An 11,191-nucleotide genomic window follows, 5' to 3' on the forward strand; every position below is an offset into this window, starting at 1 on the left:
ACGTGTTCAAGTGGAGCAAATATCACAATAATTCATACAAAAACAGAAACATATTTTTACTGCAATATTATCGTTAAGTAAAATGATTGATACAGCGATTATGCATTATATGTAGCGTTTATGCATTATTACTTTGTCTGTGGTTTACTTTTCGGTTTTGTGTCGCATCATCAATGAATAACTCTCCGTGTTGGTTGTGATTGTTTGGTAATGCCTCAGACAGTCTGCGAGTGTGGAGAATCTAAATACTGTAAACCACTTTCACAATGGCAGGATATCCTGAAGGTCACTGAGCCATGCTGACCTTTGCAGGAAGTTGTCACTTGTTTAGAGGAAGTGAGGATTCCAGACTGGAGTGGGAATGTTTCACATGCCTTTGTGGGGGGTTATGGGTTTACTTCACATTGCTCGGCAGTAGGATGTGTTACAGGGAGAGATTAGTCCATTTGAGATGAATTCAGCTTTAAAATGTAAGAACAAGTTGTTGTCAAATATTGCTAACATATTAGTTCCATAGTCTTAATTCTATATGGGTAATGATTCCTGCGAAATAAGTAAATAAAGAAAAATGCATAACAAAAATGTACAAATCTGTGTTATAAATATGATTGAAAAAAATTGTCTAGTTTATAACCCACAATTGTCATGGTTTACAAAACACATAAGGAGTATTTTGTATGGCAGTATTTTGCGTTTTTGTGTGTTCATTTTATTCAGCATTTGATATTAAAGTCATTGCATATAGTCATAGATATATTTATCATACAACAAACATGCTTTTTTACTAAAAACAACAATGTCCCTTTGCTTTACTGTAGTTCATAAAATAGTAACCAAAGGTACCAAGATAGGCTACTAAATGTCTGCTGAAAAAGCAGCAATCAAATAACCAAACAACAGGGATGTACGCCTCACTGTTTACTGACATAAAACTGCTGATGTCGTTGCTAATCCCAACAGAGAAAAGGAGGGCATATTAAGAAGGTGATATACTAAGTGTACCATACCAACTGCATTACAATGAAAGAAACATTGAAATAGAAATGTATAATATACAAAATGATTGGGTAAGTCATCATACGATTTCATTGGACCGCAGTTATGGAAATACTATTTGTACCTCTTGACAGGAGAAATGGTCATTTATTATCCACTGGTATCTGTACTTGCTAGTTACCTTGCTGCACATAAGTCCATAATCTACATGCTATGGCAGTGTGTCTCAGAAATCAGATTGTACTTGATGTGTGTGTGTGTGTGTGTGTGTGTGTGTGTGTGTGTGTGTGTGTGTGTGTGTGTGTGTGTGTGTGTGTGTGTGTGTGTGTGTGTGTGTGCAAACGGTTCACGGTCATGTTACTCTGGGGTGTTTTACTTAATGCTAATCAGTAATGTTTGACAAAAAAAATATACAAATAAGGTACCACATTTATATCATTATATGTGTTTGTCATACATTTTCTAGAGAACATGTTGTTTGTCCACTGTTGAATGAATGTAATCAGGAGCACTGAGCAGAATCTAAAAAAATGTTTTTCAATGCCTGAAAACCCAGTGTAAAATATATCAAACTGCCTAACCACATCACTTGACATGAACCACTGTAAAAATATTTTGGTAGGTAATGATATATGTGCATGTTTGATAATGTGTTGTGAGTGCTAAAACCTTAAGATAACACATTTTCAAGCAAATAATTGTCTTTAATGCTTGTTTAAGTGTGTATTTTATTGTGAGGATTTGACATCAAGCCATTGCTATCAGTGAAACAGCTATGCTGTTGTCATTTTGTTGTCGTAAACTTGACTATTCAGAAGAGTTAGAATGCCCTCATTGACAACTGGCGAAGTTGGATCTTAACCCAAGGTGAGAACATGACAGCATTCCCATTGCCATTTCCTGGTGTAACCTCCATTGCGTCGCCTCATGGTACCATGGCATGAGTGACTTCTATGATGATGACATAGGATGTATACTTCTCATGACATGATAATGTAACAGAAGCACACTGTATTTGAACATTCACAACTCAGGAAATATGAGGTGTTCCTCAACCCAGGTCATAGACAGCATTAAAAGCATGCAGAATTTACAAGTCTTTCGTTTTGTCAACCAATTGACCAAATAAGGACCATACCAAGCAAGCTGCCATTGGATTCAGTATGAGCTGATTAGAATCCTGACGAAGTGTAATTCTGTCATCAGCATGCTTCCAGAACCTAAAGCACTGCTCTTTTGATGAATCTCAGAGATGCTAGGACCCTTGTCATCCATATTTAAGTAATCCCTCTTTCAGGGAAAAAAGTCAATCCATGTGTTTTACTCTGGTCCACCATCAACTCCGTCATCATCAACTCCATCATCATCAACTCCATCACCATCATCGTTATAACTGTCACCACCAATATTATCATCACCATCATCGCTGACTGCCGCTGTCTTGTGGACGCACGTTGCGTCGCAGTTCCCTACCGCGCGGGGCGGGCACAATCCTCTGGCCTGTGGGTGAGTCCCGGTCCTCAGTGAAGCTCTCGGGGCTGCCGTCCCCATCTGGCAGACTCCCGCAGCTGGACCCAGGCGACAACGTGCCCTGGAGGAGCAGGTCGTCCTCCGTGGCCAGTCCCACCACGTCCTGATGGGGCCCCTGGGGTCGACCCTCACGGCCCCCCACCAGAAGCCCTGTCTCGTCGCCCACGGCCACTGTGCCCCCTCCGTCCTGGTCATCCAGCAGGTTGGACAGGAAGCTGATATACTTCATGGCCAGACGCAGTATCTCATTCTTGCTCAGCTTCTTGTCCGGTGGGTGGGTGGGGATGAGCTTCCGGAGCTCGGAGAACGCTCCGTTGACGTTCTGCTGCCGCCAGCGCTCCCGGCTGTTGGTGAAGATCCGCCGTACGATCTTCGGCTGGCCAGCTGGCAGAGGAGAGGAGGAGGAGACGGGGATGGGGGAGGAGGAGAGGAGAGGAGAAGGGGAAGGGAGGGGAGGAGGAATAGGAGGAGAAGGGGAGTGGAGGAAGAGGAGGAGGAGAGGTGAAGGAGGAGGAGGAGAAAGGAGGAGGAGAAAGGAGGAGGAGAAGAGAAGGGGAGGAGAAGGTGATCAGGAGTAACGGGAGATATACGGGATGTAGGAAGGGAGATGCACAAATGAAAAGTAAGACTCAGTCAGTCCAAATGTTTTATCATGTCAATTTCATTGTTAAAGTCAGGCTTGCTTATTCTCGTGGACACTTCATATGTAAGTTTTCCTCCTCATGAGGTAAATTAAAAACGATAAGTGATGAGAACGTGTTAAAACCTCCCTGGGATCGCCAACAGCCAGTGAGTGCAGGGCGCCAAATTCAAAACAACAAAAATCTCATAATTAAAATTCCTCAAGCATACAATTATTTTACACCATTTTAAAGATAAAATTCTTGTTAATCCAGCCACAGTGTCTGATTTAAAAAATGCATAAAAGCGAAAGCACCACAAACGATGATGTTAGGTCACCACCAACTCACAGAAAAACACAGCAATTTTTCCAGCCAAAGAGAGGAGTCACAAAAATCACAAATAGAGATAAAATGAATCACTAACCTTTGATGATCTTCATCAGATAACACTCATGGGACTTCAAACCAAACGCACTAACAAAAGGAGGTATTTGGACATGAATGATGGACTTTATCGAATAAATCAAACATTTATTGTGTAACTGGGATTCCTGGGAGTGCATTCTGATGAAGATCATCAAAGGTAAGTGAATATTTATAATGCTATTTCTGACTTCTGTTGACTACACAATATGGCGGATATCTGTTTGGTTTGTTTTGGTCTCTGAGCGTTGTACTCAGATTATTGCATGGTTAGCTTTTTTGGTAAAGCTTTTTTCAAATCTGACACGGAGGTTGCATTAAGGAGAGGTTTATCTAAAGTTCCATGTATAACACTTGTATTTTCATCAACATTTACGATGAGTAGTTCTTTAAATTGAGGTGGCTCCCTGTAAAATCAGCGGATGTTTTTGGAAGTACTGAACATAACGCACCAATGTATACTGAGATGTTTTTATATAAATAGGAATTTTATCGAACAAAACATACATGCATTGTGTAACACGAAGTCCTGAGTGTCATATGATGAAGATCATCAAAGGTTAGTGATTAATTTATCTCTATTTCTGCTTTTTGTGACTCCTCTCTTTGGATGGAAAAATGGCTGTGTTTTTCTGTGAATAGGCACTCACCTAACATAATCGTTTGTGGTGCTTTTGCCGTAAAGCCTATTTGAAATCGGACACTGTGGTGGGATTAACAACAAGTGTATCTTTAAAATGGTGTGAAATACTTGTATGTTTGAGGAATTTCATTTATGAGATTTCTGTTGTTTGAATTTGGAGCCCTGCACTTTCACTGGCTGTTGTCATATCGATCCCGTTAGCGGGATCTCAGCCATATGGAATCATGTAGTAACCAAAAGTGTTGAACAAATCTAAATATATTTTATATTTGAGATTCTTCAAAGTAGCCAACCTTTGCCTTGATGACATATTTGCACATTCTTGTCTTTCTCTCAACCAGCTTCATGAGGTAGTCACCTGGAATGCATTTCAATTAACAGGTGTGCCTTGTTAAAAGGTCATTTGTGGAATTTCTATCCTTCTTAATGCATTCGAGACAATCAGTTGTGTTGTGACAAGGTAGGGGTGGTATACAGAAGATAGCCCTATTTGGTAAAAGACCAAGTCCATATTATGGCAAGTACAGCTCAAATAAGCAAAGAGAAATGACAGTCCATCATTACTTTAATGAAGGTCAGTCAATCTAGAAAATGTCAAGAACTTTGAAAGTTCCTTCAAGTGCAGTCGCAAAACCCATCAAGCACTATGATGAAACTGGCTCTCATGAGAAACTTCACAGGAAAAGAAGACCCAGAGTTACCTCATCTGCAGAGGATAGATTCATTAGAGTTACCAGCTTCACAGCCCAAATTGCAGCCAAAAATAAATGCTTCACAGAATTCAAGTAACAGACACGTCTCAACATTAACTTGTTAGGAGAGACTGCGCGAATCAGGCCTTCATGGTCGATTGCTGCAAAGAAACTGCTACTAAAGGACACCAATAAGAAGAAGGGACTTGCTTGGGCCAAGAAACATGAGCAATGGACATTAGACCGGTGAAAATCTGTCCTTTGGTCTGATGAGTCCATATTTGAGATTTTTGGTTCCAACCGCTGTGTTTTTGTGAGACACAGAGTAGGTTAATGGATGATCCCCTCATGTGTGGCTCCTACCGTGAAGCATGGAGGAGGAGGTGTGATGGTGTAGTAGAGCTTTTCTGGTGACACTATCAGTGATTTATTTAGAATTTAAGGCACACTTAACCAGCTTGGCTACCACAGCATTCTGCAGTGATACGTCATCCCATCTGGTTTGCGCTTAGTGGGACTATCATTTGTTTTTCAACAGGACAATGACCCAACACACTTTGAGATGGTTTAGGATGAGTTGGACTGCAGGGTGAAGGAAAAGCAGCCAACAAGTGCTCAGCAAATGTGGGAATTCTTTCAAGACTGTTGGAAAAGCCTGTTGGAAAAGTGTGCAAAGTTGTCATCAAGGCAAAGGGAGCTACTTTGAATAATCTCAAATATAACATATATTTTGATTTGTTTAACACTTTTTTTTGATTACTACATGATTCCATGTGTTATTTCATAGTTTTGATGTCTTCACTATTATTCTAAAATGTAGAAAATAGTTTAAAAAAATAAAGAAAACCCTTGAATGTGTAGGTGTGTCCAAACTTTTGACTGAGACTGTATGTTACCCATTATCATATATAATACATATACAAAAGTATGTAGACACCCCTTCAAATTAGTGGATTCGGCTATTTCTGCCACATCCGTTGCTGATAGGTGTGTAAAATTGAGCACACAGCAATGCAATCTCCATACACAAACATTCGTAGTAGAATGGCCTTAATGAAGAGCTCAGTGACTTTCAAGGTGGCACCGTCATAGGATGCCCCCTTTCCAACAAGTCAGTTCGTCAAATTTCTGCCCTGCTAGAGCTTCCCTGACCAACTGTAAGTGCTGTTATTGCGAAGTGGAAACGTCTAGGACAAACAACGGCTCAGCTGCGAAGTGGTAGACCACACAAGCTCACAAAACGGGACTGCCGAGTGCTGAAGCACGTTGCGAGTAAAAATCAACCCCACCTTTGGAATGAATTAGAATGCCGACTGCGAGCCAGGTCTAATCACCCAACATCAGTGCCCGACCTCACCAATGCTCTTGTGGCTGAAAGCAAGTCCCGGCAGCAATGTTCCAACATCTAGCGCAGGGCTGCCCAACCCTCTTCTTGGAGATCTCCTGTCCTGTAGGTTTTCAGTCCAACCCTCTTCCTGGAGATCTACTGTCCTGTAGGTTTTCAGTCCAACCCTAATTAAGCATATCTGATTCAGCTAGTTAAGGTCTTGTTGAGCAGCTAATTAGTAGATTCAGATGTGTTCATTTAGGTTTGGACTGAAAACCCACAGGACGGTAGATCTCCTGGAAAAGGGTTGGGCAGCCCTGATCTAGTGGAAAGCCTTCCCAGAAGAGTGGAGGCTGTTATAGCAGCAAAGGGGGGACCATCTCCATATTAATGCCCATGATTTTGGAATGAGATGTTCGACGAACAGGTGTCCACATTCTTTTGGTCATGTAGTGTATTTTCCAAAGTTGTTTTTTAGATATTGGTACATGAAGCCGATTAACAATATCGGCGGCTCACGCCAGAAACTGTGCGATGCATTTGAGAAATAGAATATCCCATTGGTGCATGCCATTCTCTTGGAACACACCCAGCCTCCCTTAATCCTCCAGTTTACTATGCAGCAAAGCCTTGGCATGGCAGCACCTAACTCCCTCCACCCTCCCTTTATTCTACAACTGCATTTGACTGTGAGTGGGGGATAGAGAAAATGAGATGCAGTATATTATGTTTCTAAGAAGCTAAAACCATAGACATCAGATGTATATTTGACCATTTCAGAAGATTAGGTTTAGTTAGGAGTTCTCTAGAAGTTGGTGGTCAGTAGACTATTTAATTAAATACCTGCCCATGTTACAGCCATGCCAGGGGATAAATGGAATGGGATGACGTTGGGATGAGGAGAAGATTGAGGAGAAGACTGCAAGCAGCAGGGGGACACAGCAGAGGTGCGTCCTACCATACTTAGAAAGATCTAAAAATGTGCCTACCCTCGTCGAACTCAACCTCGTAAGGCGCTGGGCGGTGCTTTGCCCTGTTGCTGGGGTACATGCAGTACTGTTCCGACTCTCCTCCAAGGCTAGTGACAGAGAAAGTATATGAGGCACAGGTGACCATAGACACACACTATTTACACACAGGCACATATAGGCTATAACAGCTCACCAATATGAGGTATGAAGCAATACCTAAATATTTCATGAAATTTATAGCCTAATTATAGCCTCTATAATATATGCCATTGAGCAGAGGATTTTAGAAAAATGACTTTAATTCATGCATGCATACATTTTCAGGATGGGTGGTCCCGGAAATCAAACCCACTATTCTGCCATAGCAAGCACCATGCTCTACCAACTGAGCTACAGAGGACCACAGATGGTCTCAGTGTCCCTACTCACAACCAAAACACATCATCTATGTGTGAGTATAGGCAGTAGACTAACCTGAAATCCTCCACATTCAAATGAGTCAAGGAAAAGACTGCAATTAATGAACACAGGTAACCTAGAGGTAAAGGCACTGACAGATACCCTTGTGAAGGTAGATTAAGCCAATAGCCTAGATAACAAGCAACTACATTAACGTTTGCCCGTTTCTCATTTATTTTAATTTTTAGGTAGACTATAAATACATGTGTTGATGTATGCCTATCGGTAGGCCTAATACTGTAGGCTACATATAGTTATTCTACTTAAAAAGAAATGACGATGAATAACATAGGCTTATATACTATATTCTTTAGTGTGAAATAAACCTATCAGGAAAACATAACATTTGTTTCAAATGCATAAAGGCTTGACTATTTGATGTTTTATAATATTTTACCTGTTGATTGCGGAGAGAGGTTGCGCCAGGTTGTAGAGCATTGCTCGCGCTGGGAGAGGGAACGCGTTTGGGCTCAGCTGAACCATTCGGGCGTCGTTCAGCGCGTCTCGGTGCGGCAGCGGCAACGGCACGGGTGGTCTGCGAAGCTCCGTGATCGGTACCGTGAGACTGTCCGTTCTCTGATGTCCCGCCTTTATATCGTCTCTCCTCGAAAGCTCGATTACTGGTACTTCCCCTTTCAGGTCAAGAGCGTCGTAAGAGGTTTCCTTGGCAACGCCGTTGAGGATGATGGTCCGGTTGCGCGGGTCACGCAGAGGCGCGTCATCTGTTTTAACCCCCTCCCCTGGGAAGTTCTCCTCCTTCGAGTCCTCCGGGTCTTTGCATCCATTCCCCCTGATGATGGAATCCTGCTTCAGTGGGCTGCACGATTTGGCACCGGGACTTCCAGGACAAAGCTCCGGCTTAATTTTTTCCATAATTTCATCACGTTGTAGTTATGTCCTGCCTTTCCATAAATCAGCTGTCGAAAACACCACACTATGGGCAGAAAAATGTTTCGTAAATAGATGCATGCGATAGTCTAAAATAAGACTGATCTATAAAAAAACATGTTTGATTCTTCAAGTCAGATTCAGATTCTAGACTTCCCCCGTCATTTCATCACTCCATGATTCCATCATTATAACGCTGTTATTATGCTGTGAAGGGTCGTGTGTATAAAGCCCCACATTTTAAAGAGAGAATGTGTTGATTTCGTTTAGTCTAGAAATTAGCAAGAAAATAACCCCTAAAATGCAGGCATCTGCACATCAAATTGTTACGTGTTTTTGATTCAAAACGGGTGGTGCATGTCGTCATCAATGTCCCAAATAATCATCACCAACACGTTTTCATGTCATTTTGTAGGATATGGTCGAGTTACTTATTTTCCACATTTTGGATTAGCCCCTAAATAAATCCTAGAAGACTCACCGAAGGGTTTTCTATTATGAAAATATAGGCTAGTTCTACTTCTTGAAATACCTATGGACATCTTTGAGTGCACCACATTGAATATGTTTGAAAGAAGAAGAAATACATTCAACGCGAATAACGAATAGGCCTACAAAGAATATGAACAGCACAAGGTGCCTACATTATGAGAGGTCAGTCAAAAATAGTATTGAATTAACTGCTTTTGATGGTCATTCGTTCGTGTTGTTCTTTGAAGTCCGTTCCCCCTCAAACAACTGTGCTTTTACTCGTACATTATTAAAATTTCACCAACAACCTGACCAAGGCCTATGGGGCAAGCATTCAATGTGGCATTTGAAATGGAAATTGGTGTTGATGTTTTCGAACATTACTTTTTATTCAAACCCTCTAACGTTTTTATTATGTTGTTGCAAGAAAGGCCACTTGAAAGCCAATCTGCTCTTGAAATGATCTATTTTTATAGGCCTATCTAATTTAATGTATTAATTAATGTATTATTAACAAGAGAGTAAGTGAATAGGATTCTTAACAATCCCTAATCCAAAGGCCTTTATAACGACCCTATAATGTTTGTTTTTTCTTCTCTCCCACAGTTTAAGCAATAGCCTAAGATCCAATACAGACATTTGGAACAAAGGTTGGCATAACTGAGCTTTTGTAAGAATTTTGGATTTCTTTTTCGTTCCCTTTCTTGTTTTACGGTATAGGCCTAGAAGCTGTAGTATTGAAGTGTGTAGCCTACCATAACTCAGAACAACGAAGAAACCACAAGGCAATCTTTTTTAACTGTAGGCTAATAATACTACCTACGACTGTCAATGAGACAATGACAATACATATTTATATCCATACAGATTAAAATAGGCCAAAACAATCCGTTTTAACCAATAGCCACATAATGATTTAGTCCTAGGCTAATGAGCATATAATTGTGGGGAGGGGGGGTTAAATCTGAGAGAAATAATAGGCCCTATAGCGTTTCTAATGCTTTCTAAAGTGTCCAAGGAACGAACAATAACGAAAAAGCTCTTCAAACGCACTCCTAATTGGAATTCAAAATAATTCGCGTGCAAAGCAGGCATGGAAAATGAAACATAGATGAATTGTATGCGCTTACCGTTCCCGACGTGTTGTTGATGTCAGTGTGAAAGTGGAGCCATTTTGTGAGTGGGTCATCCATGTCTGAGTTTTTTTGTGCTGGTGAAGTGCAGTGTGGAACTGGAAGTGAGGTTTGAGTTATTCCTCATTGCGTCCAGGACGCCCGCTCAGTTTGTGCAGCGGAACACGACCGCAATGTGGCCAGGCGAGATAAGCGCACGGCAGCGGCCTCTTCGTTCCCGATAAGACCCTAAACCCATTATTCATGAAATGATTCATTATTATTTGGCTGTCGTAGGCTATATAGGCTTGTGGAGGGCAAAGCATAAAAAGATATGGATGCAACTCCAGTAACTACAACGATGCGAGGAATAGGCTAAAGGTTAATCGAGGTGATTACATGTTTCTGATCCAATTTTTTTCCCTGGAAAACAAACAAATATGTATTTAAGGTATAATATGTTTATCTTTGTCGTGCATACGGCTTAAGGGCATATCAACATTAGGCAAAATAACCCTATAATTAATAGAGTAAGCCGAATAATAATAGCCATATAATAATTATAGCCTAATAATCATAATGATAATCATTATAGTAATATACATTTCAGTTGAATTTAGGTCTAATCTCTATTATATTCGTTAATAAACAACAATACTTTGCTACATTTTTGAATGTACAAATGGATCCAATATCAAAGGACTTCTTATAGGCATAGTGTCATTGTTTTTATGTAGCCTATGTATGGAGTGGCCAGACCTGGGATTCATGGTAAATTTAGCGGGTCTCCCCCGGGGGAGACACGGGTGAGAGAGATAAACCCATATCAGCTCCATTCCTCGGATTAGTGAACGGAGAAATCAGCAGTAAAGCGCCATCACCATCACTGGATGACATATAAGGGGTTTCTCGTTTGGACAAAAGTTCGGCCTATGTCCTCTCTCCTCCAATACCAGGAAACCGATAAGTGGTCGAGGAGTGTGTCAATTCATTAGTACGCAAACGAAAGACAGCCCTCCCCTCTTCGATAGCCTCTTTTTGGCAAGGAAGCACAAG

General features: G+C 41.1%; 1 protein-coding gene across 1 annotated transcript; it reads right to left on the reverse strand.

Annotated features, from left to right (window-relative positions):
* Window positions 1-686: 686 nt before the first annotated feature.
* On the reverse strand, window positions 687-10,273 carry LOC135558559 (T-cell acute lymphocytic leukemia protein 1-like). The gene is made up of 4 exons (XM_064992440.1): window positions 10,154-10,273; window positions 8,062-8,598; window positions 7,224-7,312; window positions 687-2,910 (listed from the first exon to the last, which is right to left on the reverse strand). Exons 2-4 carry the CDS (start codon window positions 8,535-8,537, stop codon window positions 2,417-2,419), a joined length of 1,059 nt encoding a protein of 352 aa, XP_064848512.1. The 5' UTR covers window positions 8,538-8,598; window positions 10,154-10,273; the 3' UTR covers window positions 687-2,416.
* Between the last annotated feature and the right edge of the window lie 918 nt (window positions 10,274-11,191).

The sequence above is a fragment of the Oncorhynchus masou genome, chromosome 17 (assembly GCF_036934945.1).
Source record: "Oncorhynchus masou masou isolate Uvic2021 chromosome 17, UVic_Omas_1.1, whole genome shotgun sequence".
In the NCBI taxonomy this organism is placed as follows: Eukaryota; Metazoa; Chordata; class Actinopteri; order Salmoniformes; family Salmonidae; genus Oncorhynchus; species Oncorhynchus masou.

Coding starts and splice junctions, on each gene's coding strand:
- LOC135558559 (XM_064992440.1), bottom strand. CDS start 8,537: ATGGAAAAAATTAAGCCGGAGCTTTGTCCTGGAAGTCCCGGTGCCAAA. Junction 7,313..8,061: donor CCTCTCTCCGCAATCAACAG/GTAAAATATTAT, acceptor CTCTGTCACTAG/CCTTGGAGGAGAGTCGGAAC. Junction 2,911..7,223: donor CGAGGTTGAGTTCGACGAGG/GTAGGCACATTT, acceptor CTCCTCTGCCAG/CTGGCCAGCCGAAGATCGTA.